Source organism: Trichoderma evansii (assembly GCF_050947405.1).
Source record: "Trichoderma evansii strain SZMC 28006 chromosome Unknown GGI43scaffold_7, whole genome shotgun sequence".
Taxonomy (NCBI): Eukaryota; Fungi; Ascomycota; class Sordariomycetes; order Hypocreales; family Hypocreaceae; genus Trichoderma; species Trichoderma evansii.
In genome coordinates this window covers 543,216-555,686 of record NW_028145199.1, presented here as the reverse complement: position 1 = coordinate 555,686, position 12,471 = coordinate 543,216, and the positions used below count along the sequence as shown (strand labels likewise).

The 12,471-nt window shown below is 50.5% G+C and overlaps 3 protein-coding genes across 3 annotated transcripts; 1 reads left to right on the top strand and 2 right to left on the bottom strand.

Moving 5' to 3' along the window:
• Positions 1–1,992: 1,992 nt before the first annotated feature.
• On the bottom strand, positions 1,993–3,601 carry GGI43DRAFT_345498 (dihydroneopterin aldolase). Its single transcript, XM_083202192.1, has 2 exons — positions 2,354–3,601; positions 1,993–2,276 (listed from the first exon to the last, which is right to left on the bottom strand). Exons 1-2 carry the CDS (start codon positions 3,077–3,079, stop codon positions 2,061–2,063), a joined length of 942 nt encoding a protein of 313 aa, XP_083061646.1. The 5' UTR covers positions 3,080–3,601; the 3' UTR covers positions 1,993–2,060.
• GGI43DRAFT_345275 (GIG1 family protein) lies at positions 3,602–5,083 on the bottom strand. Its single transcript, XM_083202190.1, has 2 exons — positions 4,341–5,083; positions 3,602–4,268 (listed from the first exon to the last, which is right to left on the bottom strand). Exons 1-2 carry the CDS (start codon positions 4,875–4,877, stop codon positions 4,125–4,127), a joined length of 681 nt encoding a protein of 226 aa, XP_083061645.1. The 5' UTR covers positions 4,878–5,083; the 3' UTR covers positions 3,602–4,124.
• Positions 5,084–8,037: 2,954 nt separating this feature from the next.
• Positions 8,038–10,269, top strand: GGI43DRAFT_382774 (UTP glucose-1-phosphate uridylyltransferase; the record flags this gene model as incomplete). Its single annotated transcript, XM_083203278.1, has 4 exons — positions 8,038–8,136; positions 8,677–8,772; positions 8,841–8,917; positions 8,979–10,269. 4 exons carry the CDS (start codon positions 8,038–8,040, stop codon positions 10,267–10,269), a joined length of 1,563 nt encoding a protein of 520 aa, XP_083061644.1.
• Positions 10,270–12,471: the final 2,202 nt, after the last annotated feature.

The following is a 12,471-nucleotide window of genomic DNA, read 5'->3' as shown; positions in this document are numbered from 1 at the left end:
GGCTGTTGGAAGAGCTAAACGTGGGACTAAACGTGGACCTTGTGCATTTCATTTCCTGCTTGGGCTGAGTCTTGCGGGAGGCGTTCCTTGGTCCGTTCGCCGTTAGCGGCTGCTTCCACGCTTTCGTGTTTCTGGAATACTGCTTAGGCTCGGGTTAAGCTGCTGGTCTTATTGAGATTTGCACCGATGTTACCACGATGGATGGATTTAAGCAATGTTTCCTTAAAGCGTTTCCTCTCTGAAAAAGCTTGGATATTAGGCGAGAACGGCATGGCATCGAGTCAGTGGAAGCACTCGCAGCTATGATACTTACTCACACGCACAGTCACTCGCTATGAGGATGCTGGAAACCGACTGTGATTGGCCAAGAGACACGGAATAAATCCCCATCAAGTCAGCAGTGAGCGCTCCACAAATGCAGGTACGAAGCGCAAGATATGTACGTATGTGTGCGGGCGAGCGAAGCACTGCCGCATCGGATGCGAGTAAGATGAGTCGGTCCAAGGCACCGAGGCGGGCAGAGAAGCTTGGCTGGGTCCATTACGTGCAAACGTAAGGCATTGCGGAGCATCTATGGAGTACGTCTGCGTAAGATGAGGAGCACAAGAGACGGGTAATGCTCATACAGTATGAGCCACTGAGGCGTGGGGAGGGGGATTTGAAAAGGGCGCCGTTTTTTTGCTCCCCAAATAACGGTGATAGCTAAAAACAACGGAGGACGAGTGCTAACTTGATTTAAGCGAGAAGTGTCTCGTACAGTAGATGGAAACCGGCTGAGTGGCTTCGTAGATCTGCAACAATGGGTACCAAACTCAGCCCGTCCCTGTCACTCTATGGAGTTGCCTATTATCCGTTCACACAATCACCAACAGAAACAATTATATGGAGCAACTAACCCTAACACCATACGGCGGTATACGAAGTACGAACGCCCTGTCCCCCAGCAACACGGTATATACATGAGACGGCAGCAAGACTTTGGTCAGGGGCCTTGACGAGTAAAGCGAGCTGAGCAGAGATTTCAACCACCATTTTTAGGTGCAAGCTGCGTGCGCTCGGCGCCGGGAAGTGGTGCTCGTCTTCGGCAGCATCGCCAACTTGGTCTTAGCCTCTCCTGATGCTGCTACGGCGGAGAAAAAAATAAAGCATACGGCGTGGCGTTCCTTGTGTGGCGTCTTATCCTTGAATGAAGATATCCACTCGGGGAGACTGGAGACTGGGAGCGGAGAGCAAGGACGGCTCAGTAACGCCGATGCAACGCAACTGCGTTTTTTGCTCGTTCTGGGTGGGAATGGGCGGTTTATGCCGATCTTGGAGCTACGAGATAGCGCTGGTCGAGGAGCTTTCATGGAACCAATTTTTCCTCTCTCTTCTTTCTAGCGTTTTCTTGCCCTCCAGCCCAAGTGGCGCTGGTAGATGACTACTGATAGCACTACTGGACTCGCCGAAATACGACTAGAATTAGGCGCGCGCTGGTGCGGCATTGACACCAGCCAGGGGAAACACATTTAGCAGCTCTGCTAGATACGGAGTGATTCTAGAAGATTTCTAGGCCATCGGGCATGAAGGAGCCTAATGTGAATGAAATGAGTTAATCACGTCGCAATAGGAAGCCTCCGCCTTGGCAGGATGCGAACTCCGGTCACGGTGCTAGTAAGGGGTGATGCGATTCCGGTGTTGCATCGCAGTTCAGCAGCTGCAGCGACTTCTCGATACGATGCATTCGTCCGGGCAGCCTGGCTCATGGGTGTTGGGTCATGGATATGAGAGCCGATATCAGCCACCCAACGCACAAAGCAACACACGGTATGTATAGAAGACACCGTATGTGTAGTACTCGTACAGGCATGCAATCAGGAGTACGGTACGCTCAGCCCTACCTGGCGAATCACCCTGAACAAAGGAAAAACATTATGGATATCTAGTGGTAGTATTGATTATCAAGCATCGACTGTTCCTGTTGGTTCAGGGCTATCCAACAATGCCTCCATCATGATGCTACTGTTTGTTATGTGTGTGTTTAAAGGGGCTTATTCCTTGGTTTGTTTACTAATTCATTATTATATCCCACCAAGTACTTCGGATGAAATGACACTCAACTGCACGCATGCGGCATCCGCGAGGACGACAGCAATTGGCTTCTCCAGTGCAATCTTAATGGGCCATCCCTTTCTGTTCATCGACCCGGCTTGGGATGAGTGCAAGTAACTGGCAAGTCGGAAAGCCAGAGTGTTGGCCAGCGCCTCGAGTGTCTCAAACGAGGATTGGCTCATGACCTATCATATAAGTGTTCAGTATCCAAAACTGCTTCACTGCAACATCAAGCTGGCTGGTCCATGTAGTATTCACTCACCTCAACTGTCTCCGCTTCAATCATTGTGAAAACATCCTCGTCAATATTAAATTTGTCAATTTCGATGGTTGCAACGACGACCTGCTTCGCCTTCCTCTCGTTGTCGTTGACGCCGATAAGAGTAGGAACCCTGAGGTCATGGATCTTGAGGCTCATACCTCTTGGCTGAGGTCTTGACTCCCCATCACGTCCAAAGAGGGCTATTCTGGTGAGACTCACACCGCCTCCTAGCAGCGAAGCTTTGGGGAGGTGGGCAGTGAGTTCGAAACATCGAATTGTTGAGACCTTCAAGAACGACTTCACTGCCTGCTCTTCTTCTTCTTCATCGAGAAACTTGTTTTTTCCATTGGCATCTTGGTTGGTAAGATCTTCCCAGATTGTATTCACGACGTCTCGTAAACTTGAAAATCGATTTGTGCTAGCTGCATCAACAGGTTTCTCCTTGGCCGGATGCTGCGGTCCCTTGCCTTCTAATGAAGCCAATATCGCCTTGCTGAGCAATCCATAATGCACGGTGTCATCCGCCACCTTATCGCCAGATGACGATGTGTCAAAAGCCTCTTTGAGCATGACAGAGGCGGATACAGACAGCGGCTGCTGCTTTCCTTTCCTGTTCCAGGCATCGGATGGTCCTTCGATGTGCGTCTGAAGATTTCGCACCCGCACCTTTGCGGGAGGCTGGCCGGCCAGAAAGCGGACTCGCCAGTTGGGCTCCAAATCTGCCATTTTTTATCCTTCGTCCCCTCCCCCCTGTTATCTCCCTTCAATTCAAAGTGAAGTTGTGAGCCTTATGACGGCAATTGGCAGAGGGCGTTGAATCCGTAAAACAACGCCCTTGTATTTTTAGGTCGTCGTCGCAGCCTTGCTTAGTGAGAAAATCAGAGTTTTGTTGGGCGGCTGGAATTCTTTCGTCTCTTTTCTTAAAGGCGCTGCCGATGTTGAGACAAAATCTCACTTTTTTCCTCCGCCCCTCGTATCCCAGAATAAAGCCCTTTCCAGTTGGGCCCTTCGTATCCTCGGGCCTCTTTTTTTCCCTCCTTGGAGGCCTCAAGTTCGTAATTAAGCGGTCTGTTCACTGAGAAAACGGTGAAGGAAGAGGGAAAATGGCCCAAACCGAAGGCGGGGTTATTATTAGAGGGTAACCAAAAATTTGGCTGTGCAACCTATGGCGGTTGGATGCAAGGGAGATGCCGCGCAACTCAAATGATTAAATTGCAGTGAGACAATTGTCTTATCGATACATTGCGAGGCTATTGTTTCTGGTACGGTTTGCAGTCGGCACTCTTGATAACCTGAGCAATTTTTCAAATCGGCGTTTTTTGAGCATGTGCAGCATTGGGCTCCGCAGTTATGCAAGTTTCCGCAGTTTTACGGTTGAAACTTACCCTACAAGATAGCAGCTTTTTGAGGCTTTGATACACAAAATCCACGCACATGCATATACGGGAAAAAGAAAATGCACGGTGAACACAAATATACACAGATATACGTATTAATCTTGTATAATTAATTTATAATGATTCTATGATGATGAAATAGCATACAGTTCCGCTGTGCGCTATGCTCTAAAATCTATGCCCTTGATGTTGTTTATAACCATCTATTTTGTATAAGTCCGTAACCTCTATCCTGTAAACGAAGGACATGAAAACTCCAAAGTCTAAGTACTCGACTCTAATCTAAACCAAAACACCGAATCATGAACATTGAGAAAATCAACGAAAGAAAGAAGTCGTAAAATCATCACATCGCAAATCCGAGCACGTTTCGTCTAAATGTCGGCCTTCTCACACTGAGGCACATCGCCATTTGTGACCTCCTTGATGAACTCCGGGTCTGGGTTGAAGAGCATGACGTGGAAGTGCTCTACGGCATGAATCGACTTCAGAGCAGCCCAGTTCTTGAACCACATGACCTGTGTTCGAGTCAGCATCAGAGTAACTTCTTAGAAATCTCCGACAAGAGCTGAATCAGTGTTACAACTCACCTGGTTTGAGGGCATTCGGGACCGGAATGTCCTGGTCACGAAGTCGTCGATTTCCCTCCTCGCCTTGTCCGTCAGGTCGCCAGTGGCAGAGACGGCCTTGAGCTCAAACTTGGTCCAGACAACCAAGTGCACGATTCTTGGGTCAAGTCCATAGGGCCAGTCGTTGTGAAGAATCTTGTAGTCATCTTCGTACTGGAATGGAAGGCCGCGAGGCGTCACGGGCAGTTCCCAGCGCAGACGTTCACTTAGAACGAAGTTGGCGATGCTGCCATAAAGCTTGCCCAGGCGGTAGGTGAATGCTTTGTAGCGGCGCAGGTTGGAAGGGATGCGCTGGAAACGCTCCAGGTTGTTTGTCCTGATGAGGTAGCACACTTCTTCCCATGTCTGAGTGCGATACTCTGCGTCTGGTGTTGACACCGTCCGGAGATCTTTCGGGTTGAGGCCGACGAGGAAGGGAGGGCAGTGAGGCGTCCGCTCCCGTTCAGGAACGTTGATGTGCCAGAATGGGAGGTTGATGGTGACACTCAAAGAACCCATTGTGTGTGTATGGAGGGAGGTGTTTTTGCTTGGAGAATATCTCGAGTGCTGGGTGTTGACAAATGACGACGAGATATAAGGCGTTGGGCGGACGATGCCGAGGGTGGATTCCGGGACCGGACAGTGACCAAACGTTGCCACCTGCTGCTACTAGAGAGACGACGAGAACTTTAGTCTGGGGATATGGTTACAGACAAGTTTCAGTGGCGTATCTTGGCTGCAACAAGAGTCAAGGTCTGCGGCGCTGTGAGGTTTCGAAACGACCTCGAGAGGACTTCGTGGGGTACATGGCGAATATAAAGCATATCAGGCTCTGGCCCGAATCCAAATGCCAGAAGATTCTTCGTCACTCAATCACTGCAACAGCAAAAAAAGACTCCACTAGACTGCGTTGCTGGAAGCTCCGGATGTGTCATCGTGGAACTCGAAAGACGCAGAAGAAAAAAAGGCAAAATGCATTAGACGCCCTGCCGGCGCTATCTAGGCCAAAAGGCTGCTTCTTTTTTTTCCATCTACTTTCTACTTTGGTATCATCACTTGAGCCCCAGATGCAACGTTGTCGTGGGAATATCGGGATGCACGGACCATTCAAGAGCCGGCGTGCTGCCACGGGTCTTGTGACTGGATGGCTGGGCTTCATGTTTGGGGCGATTCAGCACGTTTTAGTGGTCGTTGCAGGCGCTGATAGCGATTCTAGACCCGCTGGACGGTTTTCATGGCGTTCTGATTATCCTATCTAGGCACTACGTTATCGGATGGGAGCAGTGGCTTGCGTGGATCACGTAAGCCTATGATGGCAGTGGCATTTGCCGACAATGGAGACTCCGTAGTGGAAGAGCGGAGTCTCCCATGTGCGTCATTGTCTTCGAGAAGGGAGCGGAAGACGGTCGATTTTATAAGTGCAGCTTGCTTTTGGAAGCTTCCAAGTTATTTAAAGATCTTTGCTCTCCCTCTCGTACTAGCAGCAGAGTCCGTCGCTTTTTGCCCCGGTCAGGAGAATCTTTGTGGAGATTGAAGCTGGACGGCCGCTTGATGCTATCCAGAGGCGGAGCAACCACGGGAAATTATCGTCATTTCTTGCAGTGGACCAGAGAGTTTGTTAGCGAAACGGTAGCAATATCTGCAATATCGAGCCTATTTTTGCCTCTGGATATATTTGTTTTCCTTCACGAGACCAATATTCGCGTGCCGGTTGCGTGGTTTTACAGAGTCTGAGTCTGATTCCGAGCAATGTCAGTGTTTCGTTAACCCCACGTGTTTGGGCCAATATAAGCCCGGGCCGTGAAAGGAGATACGGAGCGACAGAGGCGGTAGGTAGTATTGGCGAGTCTACAGCGGCAATGTGTCGATGCCTAACCTAACATTCAGCTGATAACACGAGAAAAATTTTCTATTCCCTCAACAGTTGTGAGAATTTGTCAATGCTAGTATTTGTCCTGCGGCCGCCAGAGGATGAGATGTGCTTGTTGCTGGGCTATGAGATTGACAACTGGGATACTTCATCGTGGCGCTCTCAAGCGTGAGACCACTCGGATGGCCTCTACCGACCAGAGCCGGCACTACTGCCGGCTAGTAGAACTTTAGTTCTCTTGTAGGCAATCTGGACTTGTTTGGGAAAGGGACATGTCAAAACTCGTTATTGACTGAACCCGAGCGGATGAGCTTCACCTCCTTACTTCCCCTATGCGATCCGACTCTGCACATGCTCACCAGGAAGCAAGCTGGTCGAGACCAGGCCCGAGGCATTTTTTTCTTCCTCTTTGAGGGATTACAGGCCTATCGGGACGCAGCCCAACGACAGCTCTTTGGGCAGCCAGAGGCAACCATCTTGTCATTTTGCCGCAGGTTGCGTATCGCCTCTGGGCGCTGATGCATATCGCCGTGCATATATACAATATCTAACCCACCACACTGCATGTGAAAATCTTTTCTGCTGTGCAACCTATTCATAGCAACAGTAGGAGAAAAGAGATTTTTTTTTTTCTCACAGTCTGTCACACTGCCTGGCTCTAGTTTATCTCTCATCTTTCACCGGGACACGCCTAAAGCCAAAGCGTGGCATCTTGTTGGGAAAAGATTGGCATGCGTTGGTACCTGGGTACTTGGCAAGTAGCAGCACAATTGGCCGCTTTTTGACTTTTTGGACAATAAGCTTGGGCCGTTAAGCAGGCAGAAAAAGCAGGTGGCGGGGTCCGTTGCTGAACTGCGGATCCCCCTCTCTGTTTGATTCATTGTGCAAAGTGGATGGGCGTCTTTTGGCCCCTCAGAACAGGCTTTTTGGTCCTGGAACTTGTCTCTCCTGGACAATGCCGCGGCGGCGAACAAAGACAGAGACTTGAGTTGCAGTTAGGATAGAAGAAGTAGGAGAGAGCAGCTAGAGCTCCCCATAATGAACGACAAAGTTCCGGTAATTGGACCCCCCCCCGGCCGAACTTTGGGCTCCTTTTCCAATTTCGGCCGGGATAACTCGCGCCTCCAAGGTCGATGCGAAATGCTAGTGGGGAGCGTCGTGATTTGATTGTTCAGGGGAATCGACACGACACAGACGATTGGGATCCAGAAAAAGGAGCGGCAGCAGCAGCGGCAGCCATTGAGCTAATGAGATAGGGGCTGCCCCCGTTTTCTGATAAAACCAGAGCTCTCTGCATTGAAGCTTCATTTCATTCCTCCTCTGAACTGCCTCTCCAGTGAAGCTTCAAGCTCCTGTGTCTCTTATCGTACGTATCACCACCATCATCACTTTTCGCCCCCCGATTTGCGCTGGTGCTGCTGGTGTAAGCCTGCTTGCTGCACGTCCCGTCGTCCATTGACGTCAAGACTGCAAAATCGCACATGCAACAAGACGCAACACGCAATGGCACAGTGCTCCGGTTTTACTCTCATAAGTAGTATTTATTAACTGGGCCGCGCTGCTAGGTTTTTGGACTAAACATCCTGCTTGGGGGAAAGCTCAATCCACCCCGCCAGACCATCTCGCGCACCCCACCTTAAGAACTGATACTCCCCCCTACTTGGACTGGAGATCATCGACACTCTTTCTCTCAACTCTTCCTCGCAATAGTTTCGTTTTTCGCTGCGATCCGCCGGAAATCGAAGCTCGCCAGCGTACGAGGCGTCTCACAAGCAACCACAAACGAGCAAACACACATCACCAGACACAATGTCGGCCGTCAAGAGTGCTTTGCCAACGCACCTCAAGCCGAATCCCGATGACAATGGATTCGAGCAGCGTCACCACGGCAAGACTCGCAGTCACATGGTAAGTGCTTGGTCAATTCTTTCTTTGAATCATTCCTGGAATCCTTTTCCAGAGTCCCTTGTTCTGTTATCATGATTTTTGTCTGCAATCGCGATACAAAGCTCTGGGTGAGGGGCAGTAAGCTGGCGCGGGGCGCATAGCTGTACAGAGACTCTCAAGTCGCAACGGCTACATACCCCTCATAGCTGAGCTTTTTGGTCGTGTTAATGCGCGCACTACGCCCGCTGGTTGCGGCAACATCATGATAAGCAAAAAGTAAAAACAAGGCCTTGGGAAAAACTAATGGCCGCGGGAGTGGCTTGGCGCCTTGTGCACTTTCCCATCAGGTGATGGACGGCCGTGATTGTTGAGCGCCATCGCAAGCGTTTCATCTATTCACGGCCGACCAGCTCTGCCTATTTATTGCGTTCCCCCTTTCCCTTTCTCTTCAATCCATTTACTCTACGCCTTGATGCTGCATGCTATGCCGTCGTTATTGAAAGCTTCAAAATGTCACGAGATAAAGATTCCAAAGAGCACGAGCTAATCGATCACGCCCAGGCCTTCGAGAACACCTCGACCAATGTCGCTGCCGCTCAGATGCGAAATGCCCTGACCAACCTCGCCGAGACCGTTGAGGACCCCAAGGAGAAGAAGGTAAGCTCAACAAAACTACAAGGTGCCAAACGCTATGGTGGCTTTGCTAACGCCAATCGCTTGTTTAGCTGTTCGAGACCGAGATGGACAACTTCTTTGCTCTGTTCCGACGATACCTCAACGACAAGGCCAAGGGAAATGCGGTGTATGTTGCCCCTCCTTTCCCTACGAATTTACAAGATGGAAGATTGCTAACGAGGTCATAGCGACTGGGACCGCATTGCCCCCCCTGCCCAGGGCCAGGTCGTCGACTACGAGGACCTTGCCAACACCGAGTCCGTTCAGTTCCTGAGCAAGCTCGCCGTTCTCAAGCTCAACGGAGGTCTTGGTACCTCTATGGGTTGCGTTGGACCCAAGTCCGTCATTGAGGTCCGTGACGGCATGTCCTTCCTCGACCTGTCTGTCCGCCAGATCGAGTACCTCAACCGCACATACAACGTCAACGTTCCCTTCCTCCTGATGAACTCTTTCAACACCAACGATGACACCGCTGCCATCATCAAGAAGTACGAGGGCCACAACGTGGACATTCTCACCTTCAACCAGTCCCGATACCCCAGAATCTACAAGGACTCGCTGCTGCCTGTCCCCAAGGATTTCAACTCATCCATCACCGAGTGGTACCCTCCCGGACACGGTGACGTTTTCGAGTCCCTGTACAACTCTGGCATTCTTGACAAGCTGCTGGAGCGTGGCATCGAGATCATCTTCCTGTCCAACGTCGACAACCTGGGCGCCGTTGTTGATCTCCGCATTCTCCAGCACATGGTTGAGACCAAGGCTGAGTACATCATGGAGTTGACCAACAAGACCAAGGCTGACGTCAAGGGTGGTACCATCATTGACTACGAGGGATCTGTCCGCCTGCTGGAAATCGCCCAGGTGCCCAAGGAGCACGTCAACGAGTTCAAGTCCATCAAGAAGTTCAAGTACTTCAACACCAACAACATCTGGCTGAACCTCAACGCCATCAAGCGCGTGGTGGAGAATAACGAGTTGGCTATGGAGATTATCCCCAACGGCAAGACCATCCCTGGTGACAAGAAGGGCGAGTCAGACATTTCCATCCTCCAGCTCGAGACTGCTGTCGGTGCTGCCATCCGTCACTTCAACAACGCCCACGGTGTCAACGTTCCTCGTCGCCGATTCTTGCCCGTCAAGACCTGCTCTGACCTGATGCTGGTCAAGTCTGACCTGTACACACTCAAGCACGGCCAGCTCCAGATGAGCGCCGCTCGTTTCGGCGATGCTCCTCTGATCAAGCTGGGCAGCGACTTCAAGAAGGTTTCAGACTTCCAGAAGCGCATCCCCTCTATCCCCAAGGTGCTTGAGCTTGACCACCTCACCATTACCGGTGCCGTCAACCTGGGCCGTGGCGTGACGTTCAAGGGCACAGTCATCATTGTTGCGACCGAGGGAAGCACCATCGACATTCCTCCCGGATCCATCCTCGAGAACGTTGTCGTGCAGGGTAGCTTGCGTCTGTTGGAGCACTAAAATGCGTCGTTCATTTTCTTTCTCACTTTTTACCCCAAAACAAAATACCCAGTGCTCCAGGCTTGGAATTTATCGTCGTATCTATTAGTATTTCCCATTTTTATGTGCTGGCATATCGAGCGAGTTGGAGGCTGGCCGAATAATGAACAATCAGCTGGACGGCGGTTGATCAAATTAAACAAACAAGCAAATTAGAAAAAAAAAAATACTCAAGGAAGAACAGATGGATAGAATGATGGAATGTGTAGGACATTCATGATTGGACCGATGACAGCGTCGGCATTGTGTAAATACAGCTATTAGGGCCTTAGTAATTGATACAATGAGTTGGTATCCACATGGCGATGAGCAGATAGAGCTCTATCTCTCGGTGAACTTGAACTTTGCATAAGGTTGTTTGAGAAGAGTAGGATCTCGGCAGTGTCAACACGGTGAAGCGAGACCGCTTATGCCAATATGGTAGGTATGTAGCAAAACCTGGGGGCTTATGCACAGGCAAAGAGGACGGTAAGTACGGAGAAGATGGTCGGCGCCAGGCATCGAGATTGTCAATCTAGACGCTTCTGTAGATCTTACAACTTTTAATGATAGCCCCCTCCACCATAGCTGTGCCAATCTAGATGGAGCAGGTCATCTGAAGTGCGAGATTTTGCAGATGTCTGGCGATCCCAATGCTTGGCCGAGGTTGTCTGGTGGGATATTATGGGATATTATGGAGTAGTATTGCCAGAGAGAGACAGCCATGGGCGCGTTGACTTGGTTTAATTTGTTCGAAAGCAGGCAGATTACTTTGTTGTTCTAGACAGAATGCAGTTAATCCCCGGTAGCTGGAGCGGTGAACAAGCTTCGCTACTGCTACGGCTACTACTACAAGTATCCATACAAGTAACTTCCTTGTTATCTGTCTAGTATCGCAAGTATCATTTCCCCAGATCGCCTCGCGAAGCGCCTCAAAGCCGCAAATTGATATGACCGGTGCTTCTCCCGCAGGCGCTGTGGCGAAAACAGCGTTTGACCAGCCACTGGTGGAGTCCTCGTTAGGGATAGGAGATTGCCTATCGATTGCTTACTCCACACGAAACGTGAGACAAAACAGCCTGCGCAGGGCGAGGAGCCAATGATGAGGCGGCAGCTTTGCTTGGCTGACGGCCTTTTGGAGATTGCGGGGAGGGATGGGCTTGGAACAGGGTTAGAACAAGACAGGGGGGATGGCCCGATTGAGGCGAAGGCTCATCGGGGAAGTGAAGCGGCGCAAAAGAGGAAGACTGAATGGGAGCAGCAGGCAGGATGACGAGAGATGCAGAGGATGAGGCAATAGGGCAATATCAAGGGGAAAAAAAAAAAAAGGGGGGGGGGGGGGGGGGGGGGCCGGAGCTGGAGCTGGAGCTGGGGATGAAGCTATTGGAGGATTTGATGGGAAAAGGTCGGGCTTTTTTGGTTTTGCTTCTGTTTGGTGTCCTTGCTAGTTGACTGATGTGATGCGTGATGTGAGTTGCGAGGAATGGATGCGCACAGCCTCGATGCCTTCGTTGGGAAGAAAGAGGGGGAAATAGATGAATGAATACGGAATACGTGGATGAATACGGAAAGCGCCGAGCTTTGCATATAGCATTTGCGCTTTTGAAGCCAAAACAGGTCATGTTGGGAACTTGGGAAGTGGAAGCATGAAGATGATGATGCGGATGATGATGTCGTTACGTGTTCAAGGTGGGCAGCCTGCAGATCGGACTTCGTGTTTGCGTGTTTGCGCATTCAGAGTTTTGGCTATGTGACTCTGCAGACGAGGATCATGCCTGTTTCTCATTCGTCGGGACATATGAACAAGCAGAGAAGCTCAAGAGCCGATGACAGCTTTCTCTCTTTTTAACCTCTAAGAGTTGCAGAATGGCTGTGTGGAGAGAGCGAATGGGCTGTGCAACACAAAGCGGTGCATGCGGGCTGATCCCAAAAACTTTAGGCAGTGATGAGGAGTACACTGCAAGTTCAAGCTTAACCGGGCTCACTATTCACAAGAGTGTGTGTCGCGAATGGGCTGCTCTGCGGATCGCGAGCGTGGATGCTATAAAGGCGTTTTGGCAATGGAGATTGCCTGTTTAGGCATAAGCCGAGACCACAGGGGGCAACTGATTGGACTTGCGCAGAGCCACTTTTGCAGAGGGGACCGGTTGTTTAGGAGAGAGGCTAATGCTAATGGCGCTGTGA

Excerpts from the sequence above, each read along its gene's own strand:
- GGI43DRAFT_345498 (XM_083202192.1), bottom strand. The coding sequence starts at position 3,079 with ATGGCAGATTTGGAGCCCAACTGGCGAGTCCGCTTTCTGGCCGGCCAG. Across the intron at positions 2,277-2,353 it reads TTGAAGCGGAGACAGTTGAG|GTCATGAGCCAATCCTCGTT; the intron begins GTGAGTGAATAC and ends CTTATATGATAG.
- GGI43DRAFT_345275 (XM_083202190.1), bottom strand. The coding sequence starts at position 4,877 with ATGGGTTCTTTGAGTGTCACCATCAACCTCCCATTCTGGCACATCAAC. Across the intron at positions 4,269-4,340 it reads CCCGAATGCCCTCAAACCAG|GTCATGTGGTTCAAGAACTG; the intron begins GTGAGTTGTAAC and ends ACTCGAACACAG.